The sequence below is a fragment of the Oncorhynchus nerka genome, linkage group LG22 (genome assembly GCF_034236695.1).
Source record: "Oncorhynchus nerka isolate Pitt River linkage group LG22, Oner_Uvic_2.0, whole genome shotgun sequence".
In the NCBI taxonomy this organism is placed as follows: Eukaryota; Metazoa; Chordata; class Actinopteri; order Salmoniformes; family Salmonidae; genus Oncorhynchus; species Oncorhynchus nerka.
In genome coordinates this window covers 63,502,029-63,517,020 of record NC_088417.1, presented here as the reverse complement: position 1 = coordinate 63,517,020, position 14,992 = coordinate 63,502,029, and the positions used below count along the sequence as shown (strand labels likewise).

Below are 14,992 nucleotides of genomic sequence, written 5' to 3'. Positions count from 1 at the left end.
ATTTTAGATTACTTCCTGAATTGACTGAATTTAAATGGAATTGAGCACTTTTGTTTTAGATTCGACTTATTTGTCTGTTTTGATTCAAGGTCAATAGAGTTGGACTTGATTTGAATGTATTTTTTCCCCCCAAGGCTCAGGAAGGTGCAGAGAAGCTGCGGTCGGTGGTGATGCCCATGGAGCAAGAGATGGCAGCTCTGAAAGCCAAGCTGACAATGGCAGAGGACAGGGTAAAGGAGCTGGAAGCCTCAAAGGTTAGTCAACGGGGACTGGAAAGGAAAATGGATGCTGTGGAAGTTAGACTTTTACAATACAAAAACTCCATGATGCTAATTTTATTAACAAAACAATGTTATCTGTCCAAAATGTCAATTGAGGTATGGGTTATATCCTTTGCAAAGGAACATGTTTTTGTGTTGATTATTTATGACATTTATAGGGAAAACTGTCTGAAGTGATACAGAGGGGGGAAAAAATTTCAAAAAATGTCTTACAGTTGAAATATGTCATGAGTTAGATGACAAATTTTCATTCTGTAGGTAAAGGAGCTCAATCATGTCCTGGAAGCAGAGAAATCCTGCCGCACAGACCTGGAGATGTACGTGGCGGTGCTCAACACTCAGAAGTCTGTCCTGCAGGAGGATGCAGAGAAACTACGTAAAGAGCTCCATGAAGGTGACTCACTTGTAAAGCTTTATTCAAATGCATGCTGTAAAACTTTAGGAAAGAATATGTGAGAGTCTTCAATACAAGAGTACAGCACAGTATTCTTTCTCTTTACCTCCACTTCTCTCAATCTCCCCCACCCCCTTTTCTAAATGCCATATTTTCTTAGTTTGTCACCTACTGGAGCTGGAGCGGCAGCAGCACAACCAGCTGAAGCACACGTGGCAGCGGGCCAACGACCAGTTCCTGGAGTCCCAGAGGCTGCTGATGAGGGACATGCAGAGGATCGAAAACGTGCTCTCCTCCGAGCAGCTCCGCCAGGTGGAGGAGATCAAGAAGAGGGACCAGGTACGCACACTAACGATAAATTACCATTATTTTTTACAGAAGTGCTAGAGCTGGGTGATATGGACTTAGTCATATTGTGATGAATGTAACTATTTTGCTTGATTACAAATACAACGATAAAACAAAATGTCTTAATGGACAGTTACTTTACATTAGCGGCAGGGCTCTAGACAAAATGCTTTCAGTGCCAAGTAAGAACTGATGGTAGCCTATGTTGAAAAAGTAAGCAATTTCATCTAACATCCAGGGAATGCATGATTTTACATTTTGATGGGCAACCTGGCAAAATAAAATCCAGAAATATCAGATTTATTTTTGGATCTTCAGAGAATTTGCCGACATCTTGCTCCCGAGTGGCGCAGTGGTCTAAGGCACTGCATCTTAGTGCAAGAGGTATCACTACAGTTCCTGGTTTGAATCCAGGCTGTATCACATCCTGCCGTGATTGAGAGTCCCATAAGGCGGCACACAATTGGCCTCGCCAAGTAGGCCATCATTGTAAATAAGAAGTTCTTAATGGACTTAACTAGGTTAAATAAAGTAAGCTACAGTGGCAAGAAAAAGTATGTGAACCTGTTGGAATTATCTGGATTTCTACATAAATTGGTTATAACATTTGATCTGACCTTCCTCTAAGTCACAACAATATTTACACAGTGTGCTTAAACTAATAACGCACAAACAATATGTTTTCATGTCTTTATTGAACATACTGTGTAAACTTTCACAGTGTAGGGTGTAAAAAGTATGTGAACCCTTGGATTTAATAACTGGTTACCCACCTTAGGCAGCAATAAACTCAACCAAACAGTCAGGAGGAATTTTGGACCATTCCTCTTTACAAAACTGTTCCAGTTGAGCAGTATTCTTAGGATGTCTGGAGCAGTATTCTTAGGATGTCTGGTGTGAACCGCTCAAGGTCATGATACAGCATTTTAAATTGGGTTGAGGTCAGGACTCTGACTGGGCCAGTCCAGAAAGCGTATTTTCTTCTGGTGAAGCCATTCTGTTGTTGATTTCCTTCTGTGTTTTGGGTCGTTGTCCTGTTGCATCACCCACTTTGGCGGACAGATAGCCTTACATTCTCCTGCAAAATGTCTTGATAAACTTGGGAATTCATTTTTCCGTTAATGATAGCAAGCTGTCCAGGCCCTAAAGCAGCCCCAACCATGATGCTCCATACACCATACTTTACAGTTGGTTTTGATGTTGGTGTGCTGTGCCTTTTTTTCTCCACACATAGTATTGTGTTCCTTCCAAACAATTCAACTTTAGTTTAATCTGTCCACAGAATATTTTGCCAGTAGCGCTGTGGAACATCCGGGTGCTCTTTCGCTAACTTCAGACATGCAGCAATGTTTTTTTTGGACAGCAGTGGCATCTTCCGTGGGATCCTCCCATAAAACACCATTCTTGTTTAGTGTTTTACGTATCGTAGACTTGTCAGAGATGTTAGCATGTTTCAGAGATTTCTGTAAGTCTAGCTGACACGCTAGGATTCTTCTTAACCTCATTGAGCATTCTCCGCTGTGCTTTTGCAGTCATCTTTGCAGGACAGCCACTCCTAGGGAGAGTAGCAACAGTGCTGAGCTTTCTCCATTTATAGACCATATGTCTTACTGTGGACTGATGAACATCAAGGCTTTGAGATATTTTTGTAACCCTTTCCAGCTTTATACAAATCAACAATTCTTAGATCTTCTGAGATCTCTTTTGTTTGAGGCATGGTTCACATCAGGCAATGCTTCTTGTGAATAGCAAATTCAAATTTTGTGAGTGTTTTATAGGGCAGGGCAGCTCTAACCAACATCTCCAATCTCGTCTTATTGATTGGACTCCAGGTTAGCTGACCCCTGACTCCAATTAGCTTTTGGAAAAGTTAGTAGCCTAAGGGTTCACATACTTTTGTGTGAATGTTTAAACATAGACAAAAATAATCTAACACACAAATTATTGTAAACACACTGTCTATTGTTGTGACAAATGACACATTTATGCAGAAATCCAGGTAATTCCAAAGGGTTCACATACTTTTTCTTGCCACTATATTATTCCCCACCTCAAAACACTTAGCTAGATTGCTAACTCTGAATCCAATATTGCTGCTATATTGATTGATTATCAGTAAATGTAAACTCATGTCCTACAACAACTTTCCAGCGCTAGACCTAGGCTACTTGATGTAGGTCGTTTTTCCTAGCCACCATGCTAATGCATTGCTTGCTCTTTGGGGTTTTACGCTGGGTTTCTGTGTAAGCACTTTGTGACAACTACTGATGCTTGGGATTTATAAATAAATTAGATGTAGTCCTATTAACTGCAAATGGCACGTTTGTCTCTGCTCCACTCCAAGGGTGTTTATTCACTATGTAAATAAACACCCTTGCACAGAATAACTTTTGCGGCTCCGCCATCTTTTTATTTTTGATAGAGGTTAGGTTTTCCAGTTTAGCCTTCTGGCCTACTCTACGTGACATAGGAAAGGTACCTGAAGTTGAAACGGGGTGGAACACCATGGAATCGTCTGGTGAAGGAGAGGTAAAGTATGAGGAACTAGGAGCCCGACCAAGGGGCCAAACACAACCATAACCGTTTGAGCTACCAGTTGAACCAGCAGATAGTCATAAAAGACCAGCTGACTGAAGGAGCAGTTGGGGTACCAGAACCACACACAACCATGGTAGCCCTTTTCCAGCAACTTTTCACCTGCCTTGAGAGGAGGGATGAATTCACTGATTTGCGGTGCGCCATCCCACCGCTGCCACCATATGTCACGTAGAGTAGGCCAGAAGGCTAAACTGGAAAACCTAACCTCTATCAAATTAAAAAGATGGCGGAGCCGCAAAAGTTATTCTGGCAAGGGTGTTTATTTACATAGTGATTCCAGAAGAAAAACAACAGTACTGCCATCAAAAGTATACCTGATGGGGACAGTTTAAAACAATGCTGCCCCATCCACAGCTCAATCCAAAATGCCTTCCTCAATGAACTGAAAGAGAGGCTCCTTTTGTAGGGGTAGCCCCTCCCATCAGAACAATTAACACTAATTAATTAAGCAGTTACCTATTCAAACCAACATTTTCCATTCAACTAAACATACTAAAGTATATACATTGCAACATATTTTTTATGAAACAATATCCCAATATAACATTTACAAAATCATATCCCTACTGACATGGTGTCTTTTAATATGGCCATTTACATTAACGAGCCATTCGGGACAGGCACTACAAAGTCAGCCCGATTCCCTTAGCTCTGGTCCTTATCCAGCATACCCGGAAGCTACAGTGATGGAGAGAGGGAACAGAACCAAACCAACAAAGTGCTCATCCATAACATTGAGTATAATAAACATTGCTTACATTAAACATGAATGCTTATCTGTATATTCTTTATACCATAACCGGGTTATTGATGGGAGTTAAGTGTGAAATGTATGTACTAAGATAGGGACGTTAACTTATGTGTCGACCCACATTATTAACGTAGCTGATAATGGAGCAGGGAGGCGTGATGAGCGTGTGTGTGCGTGTTAGTGTACCAAATGCTGCCTGGGGCCTGTGACGGACTTCTCTGTCACAGTGCCATGAACTCCATATTAAGAGGTAAGAAATAAATGATATACTCCCAGAATGCTGTGACTTATCAGATGTACAATAAATGCTTCAGTAAGAGGAAGGCAATGTTGTTGTATGTCATTTTCGGTTTATCATCCCAGGTTTAACTCACACCCAGAGTCAGAGGGGGGTGTGTGTGTGTGGGGGGGGTGTTTGACCGTGCAAGGGTGAATCAGACGGTACATGAGAAATAGAGTAAATACCGTGTCAGCTTGACAGTGTACTGACATTTATCAACAGGATATTGTGCGCTTATGGGAATGCAAGCCAGTTGATAAGGTAGAAATACCCTGTCAAAGTGTAACATTGTTTACAAGTCGTATTTACATGCTCAAGACTATTTATTGACATTGTTTGCTTCCCCCCAGGAGGAGGATGATAATGAAAGTATCATCCAGGCTAAGGAGCAAAACGAGGAGGACGGGACAGAAACCGAACCTTTAGAAGACTCATTTCTTGGGCTCAGTACTGAAGAGGTAGGGATATGACATTACCAACACCTTACCGAGAGCACATTACCCCAGACACACACACACGATTCTCTGAGGTCAACCGCTCCATAAAACATTCTCGTTCATATTGTATATGTGACCCACCACCTGGATTCCGTCCTATGCAACAACATTTTAAATAGTGTTTTTTACATTGTATAAAAGTAGACTGGCTACAAAATGGTATACTGAACAGAAATGTAAACGCAACAATTTCAAAGATTTTCCTGAGTTACAGTTCATATAAGGAAATCAATTTAATCTATGGATTTCACATGACTGGGAATATAGATATGCATCTCTTGGTCACAGGTGGATAGCTTTAAAAAAACATGTATCTGGTGTGACCACGATTTGCCTCATGCAGTGTGACACATCTCCTTTGCATAGAGTTGATTAGGCTGTTGATTGTGGCCTGTGGAATGTTGTCCCACTCCTCTTCAATGGCTGTGCGAAGTGGCTGGATATTGTCGGGAACTGGAATGCGCTGTCATACACGTCGATCCAGAGCATCCTACACATGCTCAATGTGTGACATATCTGGTAAGTATGCAGGACATGGAAGAACTGGGACATTTTCAGCTTTCAGGAATTGTATACAGATCCTTACGACATGGGGCTGTGCATAATCATGGTACAACATGAGGTAATGGCAGTGGATGAATGGCACGACAACGTGCCTTAGGATCTCGTCACGGTATCTCTGTGCATTCAAAAGTCCATCGATAAAATGCAATTGTGTTTGTTGTCTGTAGTTTATGCCTGCCCATACTATAACCCCACCTCCACCATGGGGCACTCTGTTCACAACGTTGACATCCGCAAACCACTCGCCCACACAACACCATACACGCGGTCTGTGGTTGTGAGGCCGGTTGGACATACTGCCAAATTCTCTAAAACGACGTTGGAGGCGGTTTATGGTAGAGAAATTAACATTAATTTCTCTGGCAACAACTCTGGTGGACATTCCTGCAGTCAGCATGCCAATTGCACGCTCCCTCAAATCTTGAAACATCTGTGGCATTGGAGTTGTGTCACAATTGCACATTTTAGTGGCCTTTTATTGTCCCCAGCACAAGGTGCACCTGTGTAATGATCTTGGAGTTTAATCAGCTTCTTGATATGCCACACCTGTCAGGTAGATGGGTTATCTTGGCAAAGGATAAATGCTCACTAACAGGGATGGAAACATATTTGTGCTCAATTTGAGAAAAGCTTTTTGTGCGTATTGAACATTTCTGGGATCTTTTATTTCAGCTCATGAAACATGGGACCAACACTTTACATGTTGCATTTATATTTTTGTTCAGTATATATCATACACTGCAGTTGAGAAACAATGAGAAAGTAATTCTGCTTTTAAAGTTGATAAACATCTAACCCCACTTTTGATAAAATAGCCTGTGAATGTTTTGGTACAGCTACATGAAGTAGTCGCCTGGAATCAGTTTCATTTTTATCAAGAGTGGGGTGTGCCTTCGTAAAAGTTAATTTGTGGAATTTCTTTCCTTAATGCGTTTGAGCCAATCTGTTGTGTTGTGACAAGGTAGGGGTGGTATACAGATAGCCCTATTTGGTAAATATTATGGCAAGAACAGCTCAAATAAGCAAAGAGAAATGACTGTGCATTATTACTTTGACTGACTTATGTCTTAATGTGGAACATTTCATTAACTTTGAACGTTTCTTCAAGTGCAGTCGCAAAAAAACATCAAGCTCTATGATGAAACTAGTTCTCATGAGGACTGCCACAGGAAAGGAAGAACCAGAGTTACATCTGCTGCAGAGGATAAGTTCATTAGTTACCAGCCTCAGAAATTGCAGCCCCCAAAAAATGCTTCAGAGTTCAAATAACAGACACATCTCAACATCAACGGTTCAGACGAGACTGAGTGAATTAGTCCTTCATGGTCGAATTGCTGCATAGAAACCACTACTAAAGTACACCAATAAGAAGAGACTTGCTTGTGCCAAGAAACGCAAGCAATGGACATTAGACTTGTGGACATCTGTACTTTGGTCCGATGAGTCTAAATTTGAGATTTCCGTTTCCAACCGCTGTGTCTTTGAGATGCAGAGTAGGTGAATGGATGATCTCCACATGTGTGGTTCCCACCGTGAAGCATGGATGAGGAGGTGTGGGGTGCTTTGCTGGTGATGCTGTCTGTGATTTATTTAGAATTCAAGGCACACTTAACCAGCATGCTACCACAGCATTCTGCAGCGATAAACCATCCCATCTAGTTTGCGTTTAGTGGGATTATCATTTGTTTTTCAACAGGACAAGGTGCTATTTCATAGTTTTAATGTCTTCACTATTATTCTACAATGTAAAAATAAAGAAAAACCCTTGAATGAGTAGTTGTGTCCAAGCTTTTGACTGGTAGTGTATGTGATTGACGATGGTGTCAATATTGGAGAGGTTGGCCAGAACCTTGGGCAGGAGGGAGTTGATGTCATGGACACGGGCTCCTGGGTGTCAGTGGCTCTTGGTCCGTCAACACAGACTGTAGGCAGGCCAAAATCTCTCACCATCAAGATGCCCACAATGATGGTGGTTGTGATGGAATCCAATGGAGAAGGAAGAGGGGGAGCAGGATGAGACTGCCTCGGGCAGGGCGGATGAAGGCTTCGAGCCAAGCCAGCCAGACTTTTCGCACCCGCAACAGCAGATGGTGTCGGAAGATGGTCCGAAACCCTTCAGCAGGTCACAGACTCAAGACAGAACTGTGGTGGCCGTGAGGGAGGGTGCCACAGGGAGGCCGCCGGCTGGTGGTATACTCCCAGGATCCATGCTGACTCCCGGGGCTGGTAGGTCCGTCTCAAGTGGGCCAAAGCTGTTTGATAGCTGGATCGGGTAGATGAAGGGTGGCCAGACTGCCTCCCCGATCTCCTACGCCTTGCGAGTGTCCAGTCTCCCATGGGCTGCAAAATTGAGGTTGACATCTGTCTGTTGGCTTGGGACTGATCACTGCCGCCCGACTCATCGACAGCTTTGCAATAGGAGGCATTTATAACTGCGATTGGGTTTGCTTGGGCTACAGCGAGTTCGGTGTACTTAGAAAGCAGATTATCCTTTTCTCGCAGCCGGAGGATCTCTTCCTCTAAGCCTCTTGGTGGTGCATTTAGGGCAGACAAATCCTTGTTAATTTGTCAGTTCTTCACCTTGTGATTGTGTGGAAATCATCTCACACCTAAAGCATTTGTGCCCAGCTGTGGATAACAAACACCGGTGGGCTAGCACTGCTAGCGTTAGCTTGCTCAGTTTTTTATGAATGCTAGCAGCTAACTGCTACTTAACACTAGAACTGCCTGGCCTTTCAGCATATAAGTACCCGCTAGAGAACGTTGCTGGGCGTCTCCTTTAGCATATGCATCAGATGCATATCAACTAGCAAGGTGCACAAACACGCTTGATAGTCTGTATTGTAAAGGATGAATAAAGGAAAATTTGTGGAAATATATAGATAGGTTTTGTGTAGTTCTAAGTCCTAGAAAAAACCTAGGCCTATAACACATGTTTGTTTCCCTTACACAAAAAACATTTGTGTAATCCATTTGATCAACTTTATTTATTTTATTATTTTTAATTCCTTTTTATCCCCAGTTTCGTGGTATCCAATTGTCTCATCGTTGCAACTCCCGTATGGACTCGATAGAGGCGAAGGTTGAGAATCACTTCCGGGTTGGAGCGAGCGGTCGCATCCGAGCGCTTCGGTCTGCACGTAGTATAACTTTTCATTACATTTCATTACATTTCATTATAGTACAACGGTTTGATTTGTCTAATCTTAGCAATTTCTTCTTAGCTAGCTACATAGCCGTCTTTGTATCAAAGATAATTGCGTAATTATCGTATTTCGTCGTCCTAACGTAGTCTACACTGCTATCTGCCCAGCAGCTAGCCAGCTAGCAAACGTCCACCGTCTTCCGAATAGCAGCACTGTAAAAACTATTACACTCAACTGAACGACTTGATTAGTGTAGTGTTAGCTAGCTACATAGTTGTCTTTGCTGTCTTCGTATCCAAGATAATTGTGTAGTTTAGAGTGTGTAGTCTTAGAGTGATTATCTTAATTTACCGAGGTTAGCTAGCCAGCTATTTGTCGTCCTTAACGTAGGAGACACTGCTAGCTAGCCAACAGCTAGCCAACGTCTACCGAATAGAACTTCCTCACTCAACAACCCGGTCGCATTCGCTCCACAGGTAGTATCACATTTTCATTTCATTTCATTACAGTACAACGGCTTGATTTGTTTGATCGTAGCTAGCTACATAGCTAGCTACATAGCCGTCTTTGTATCAAAGATAATTGTGTAGTCTAGAGCGATTTTCTAGGTTAGCTAGCCATCTATTGTCGTTCTTTTAACGCAACGTAACGTAATCAACACTGCTAGCTAGCCAGCTACCCCCGAATAGCAGCACTGTAGAAACTATCACACTCAACGGAACGACTTGATTAGTGTAGTGCCAACAACGCAGCCACTGCCAGCTAGCCTACAAAGTCAACAACGCAGCCACTGCCAGCTAGCCTACTTCAGCAGTACTGTATCATTTTAATCATTTTAGTCAATAAGATTCTTGCTACGTAAGCTTAACTTTCTGAACATTCGAGACGTGTAGTCCACTTGTCATTCCAATCTCCTTTGCATTAGCGTAGCCTCTTCTGTAGCCTGTCAACTATGTGTCTGTCTATCCCTGTTCTCTCCTCTCTGCACAGACCATACAAACGCTCCACACCGCGTGGCCGCGGCCACCCTAATCTGGTGGTCCCAGCGCGCACGACCCACGTGGAGTTCCAGGTCTCCGGTAGCCTCTGGAACTGCCGATCTGCGGCCAACAAGGCAGAGTTCATCTCAGCCTATGCCTCCCTCAGTCCTCGACTTCTTGGCACTGACGGAAACATGGATCACCACAGATAACACTGCTACTCCTACTGCTCTCTCTTTGTCCGCCCACATGTTCTCGCACACCCCGAGAGTTTCTGGTCAGCGGGGTGGTGGCACCGGGATCCTCATCTCTCCCAAGTGGTCATTCTCTCTTTCTCCCCTTACCCATCTGTCTATCGCCTCCTTTGAATTCCATGCTGTCACAGTTACCAGCCCTTTCAAGCTTAACATCCTTATCATTTATCGCCCTCCAGGTTCCCTCGGAGAGTTCATCAATGAGCTTGATGCCTTGATAAGCTCCTTTCCTGAGGACGGCTCACCTCTCACAGTTCTGGGCGACTTTAACCTCCCCACGTCTACCTTTGACTCATTCCTCTCTGCCTCCTTCTTTCCACTCCTCTCCTCTTTGACCTCACCCTCTCACCTTCCCCCCCCTACTCACAAGGCAGGCAATACGCTCGACCTCATCTTTACTAGATGCTGTTCTTCCACTAACCTCATTGCAACTCCCTCCAAGTCTCCGACCACTACCTTGTATCCTTTTCCCTCTCGCTCTCATCCAACACTTCCCACACTGCCCCTACTCGGATGGTATCGCGCCGTCCCAACCTTCGCTCTCTCTCCCCCGCTACTCTCTCCTCTTCCATCCTATCATCTCTTCCCTCTGCTCAATCCTTCTCCAACCTATCTCCTGATTCTGCCTCCTCAACCCTCCTCTCCTCCCTTTCTGCATCCTTTGACTCTCTATGTCCCCTATCCTCCAGGCCGGCTCGGTCCTCCCCTCCCGCTCCGTGGCTCGACGACTCATTGCGAGCTCACAGAACAGGGCTCCGGGCAGCCGAGCGGAAATGGAGGAAAACTCGCCTCCCTGCGGACCTGGCATCCTTTCACTCCCTCCTCTCTACATTTTCCTCTTCTGTCTCTGCTGCTAAAGCCACTTTCTACCACTCTAAATTCCAAGCATCTGCCTCTAACCCTAGGAAGCTCTTTGCCACCTTCTCCTCCCTCCTGAATCCTCCTCCCCCTCCCCCTCCTCCCTCTCTGCAGATGACTTCGTCAACCATTTTGAAAAGAAGGTCGACGACATCCGATCCTCGTTTGCTAAGTCAAACGACACCGCTGGTTCTGCTCACACTGCCCTACCCTGTGCTCTGACCTCTTTCTCCCCTCTCTCTCCAGATGAAATCTCGCGTCTTGTGACGGCCGGCCGCCCAACAACCTGCCCGCTTGACCCTATCCCCTCCTCTCTTCTCCAGACCATTTCCGGAGACCTTCTCCCTTACCTCACCTCGCTCATCAACTCATCCCTGACCGCTGGCTACGTCCCTTCCGTCTTCAAGAGAGCGAGAGTTGCACCCCTTCTGAAAAAACCTACACTCGATCCCTCCGATGTCAACAACTACAGACCAGTATCCCTTCTTTCTTTTCTCTCCAAAACTCTTGAACGTGCCGTCCTTGGCCAGCTCTCCCGCTATCTCTCTCAGAATGACCTTCTTGATCCAAATCAGTCAGGTTTCAAGACTAGTCATTCAACTGAGACTGCTCTTCTCTGTATCACGGAGGCGCTCCGCACTGCTGTCTCCTCACCACGCGCTCTCACCACTGGCGTCCCCCAGGGCTCTGTTCTAGGCCCTCTCCTATTCTCGCTATACACCAAGTCACTTGGCTCTGTCATAACCTCACATGGTCTCTCCTATCATTGCTATGCAGACGACACACAATTAATCTTCTCCTTTCCCCCTTCTGATGACCAGGTGGCGAATCGCATCTCTGCATGTCTGGCAGACATATCAGTGTGGATGACGGATCACCACCTCAAGCTGAACCTCGGCAAGACGGAGCTGCTCTTCCTCCCGGGGAAGGACTGCCCGTTCCATGATCTCGCCATCACGGTTGACAACTCCATTGTGTCCTCCCAGAGCGCTAAGAACCTTGGCGTGATCCTGGACAACACCCTGTCGTTCTCAACTAACATCAAGGCGGTGGCCCGTTCCTGTAGGTTCATGCTCTACAACATCCGCAGAGTACGACCCTGCCTCACACAGGAAGCGGCGCAGGTCCTAATCCAGGCACTTGTCATCTCCCGTCTGGATTACTGCAACTCGCTGTTGGCTGGGCTCCCTGCCTGTGCCTCAGTACCTCCAGGCTCTGATCAGGCCCTAGACCCAAACAAGGGCACTGCGTTCATCCACCTCTGGCCTGCTCGCCTCCCTACCACTGAGGAAGTACAGTTCCCGCGCAGCCCAGTCAAAACTGTTCGCTGCTCTGGCCCCCCAATGGTGGAACAAACTCCCTCACGACGCCAGGACAGCGGAGTCAATCACCACCTTCCGGAGACACCTGAAACCCCACCTCTTTCAGGAATACCTAGGATAGGATAAAGTAATCCTTCTCACCCCCCCCCCCCCCCCTTAAAAGATTTAGATGCACTATTGTAAAGTGGCTGTTCCACTGGATGTCTTAAGGTGAACGCACCAATTTGTAAGTCGCTCTGGATAAGAGCGTCTGCTAAATGACTTAAATGTAAATGTAATGTAACCGTGCGTCCTCCGAAACACAACCCAACCAAGCTGCACTGCTTCTTGACACAATGCCCACTTAACCCGGAAGCCAGCTGCACCAATGTGTCGGAGGAAACACCGTGCACCTGGCGACCGTGTCGGCGTACACTGCGGCCGGCCCGCCACAGGAGTCCCTTGTGCGCGATGGGACAAGTACATCACTGCCGGCCAAACCCTCCCCTAACCCGGACTACGCTGGGCCAATCGTGCGCCGCCATGTGGGTCTCCCGGTCGCGGCAGAGCCTGGACTCAAACCCAGAATCTCTAGTGGCACAGCTAGCACTGCGTAGCAGTCTGCCTTAGACCACTGTGCCACTCGGGAGGCCCTTTGATCAACTTTATTTGTAGATTTGATTAGTAATAGAGATATTGTAATTCATTAAAGGCCTGTTACAGCTTATTTTGATGAAGTAGAAACTAAAAAGATGATAATATAACCAGCCAAGTGCGCAAGTGAAATGATTTGCTGTATTCCTGAACAAAAGTACCAGTGCATTGACAATTGTAAAGAATGAATTTCATAAAGATATATTAATGACAAGATACAATCAACAAATGACTTTTTTTATCAGACACTGTATTGTGCCCTTATACACCGGCCCTTATGCATGTTTCAATCTCGTCTTCTCTTTATGCTTCGGGTCCACAGTCGGCACACAGCTTCGGGGCTGCCGACGTGTGCACCTGCCGACGTGACATTTTCGTCTTTTTCTAGAGCGGTAGCTGTGGTGCTTGGGGAAGAGGGAGAGCAGGACCTGCTGCCTGCTTGGCGGCTGTAGTTTCTTTCTTGGTGTTCATGTGGTTCTCACGAAGCTCACATGCCAGATCCATGATGAAGTCTCCAGCTGACTGTCTTGTCAAGGCATTGCTTGTACAACGTGCGCGTTGATAACAGCCATGTCGAGCACTTTGTAGAACACTGCTACAGGCCAGCGGCTAGTATCTTCTTTTACAGAGTACAGTCTTGCCATCTCGTCGACTGCATCCACACCAACCTATTGCATAGAATATAATATAGGTTATATTTATATAGAATAATATTAATGTAATAAAAGGAGATAATATTTGGTGTTTGGCAAATGGAAAGACTATCTGTATATGGCAGATGGCAACAGTGGGATGCAAGGTGCTGAGGATCCAAACACTTTAGTTCATTATATATCTGTACACCATAAGTGTTGATCTCTCTCAGTGATGTACAGTACAGCTCCGCTGGTATGTTTTGCAATCAACTTGTCTGCCAGGGAAATTGATGTGAAGAAGTTGTCCATGGTCACCTTTCTGCCTTTGCCCATTTTGTAAGGCTCCGAGTTTTAAAACCACAGTCTGTCACTCACTCACCCGCTGGCATGGTTGAATCTTTCCCGTAAAACGGCACTGAGCTTTTGTTGAGAACAGTTGTTCATCAACCGTTACGTTCTCTCCTGGCTTGTAAGAAGCAAAGAAATCCGTCACAACTTTTCAAGGTGTCTGAGACGGCAACAAACTTGTCTGTCTGCACGCGTATTGGTGATGTCATCGTGACACAAGTGTTGCATAATCTGTCTTTAAGCAGTTGTGTGGCATGGTCTCTGGAAAAAGCCCACCCTATACCTATCAGACCAAAATGACTCCACATCCATGCTCTTTCCGCTGTATGCTCTACGGACATACAAGAGTGTAATAAATGCTTTGAGTTCATTCATAGACATGTCCTAGGTACGGTTTCCTTTTCTGTGCGCATTAACGACGGCACAATCTCCAATGTGCTGCAACATCTGCATGTCACATAATCAAAAACATGGTGAGTGCACTGGCAATTTGCGTCTTTGCGTGAGGTGTAAGGCCTACTCTCTGTAAGAATGTGCTGCGCTCTTGTCACACTTTCCACCCAAACCGTGCCATCCCTCCCAGACTCCTGTCTCACAGTGGCAGTTGAAGTCAGAATCGGATGATGATGACTCATCAACAACGTTGATTTCAAGCTCAATATCCGATCCTCTATCTGACTCAACACAATGCAAATACACTGCTCAAAGAAATAAAGGGAACACTAAAATAACACATCCTAGATCTGAATGAATTAAATATTCTTATTAAATTTTTTCTTTACATAGTTGAATGTGCTGACAACAAAATCACACAAATTATGAATGGAAATCAAATTTATCAACCCATGGAGGTCTGGATTTGGAGTCGCACTCAAAATTAAAGTGGAAAACCACACTACAGGCTGATCCAACTTTGATGTAATATCCTTAAAACAAGTCAAAATGAGGCTCAGTAGTATGTGTGGCCTCCACGTGCCTGTATAACCTCCCTACAACGCCTGAGCCAACTCCTGGATAGTCTGTGGTGCAACGTGGCGTTGGTGGATGGAGCGAGACATGATGTCCCAGATGTGCTCAATTGGATTCAGGTCTGGGGAACAGGC

General features: G+C 45.1%; 1 protein-coding gene across 1 annotated transcript in view; it reads left to right on the top strand.

Moving 5' to 3' along the window:
• Positions 1 to 14,992, top strand: part of LOC115105468 (rab GTPase-binding effector protein 1-like) — a 34,724-nt gene that overhangs the window by 4,949 nt on the left and 14,783 nt on the right. Inside the window, exons 5-8 of the mRNA XM_029627560.2 lie at positions 135 to 254; positions 540 to 675; positions 836 to 1,014; positions 5,003 to 5,110. Of these exons, the coding sequence (XP_029483420.1) occupies positions 135 to 254; positions 540 to 675; positions 836 to 1,014; positions 5,003 to 5,110 (543 nt within the window). The remainder of the gene's footprint in view (positions 1 to 134; positions 255 to 539; positions 676 to 835; positions 1,015 to 5,002; positions 5,111 to 14,992) is intronic.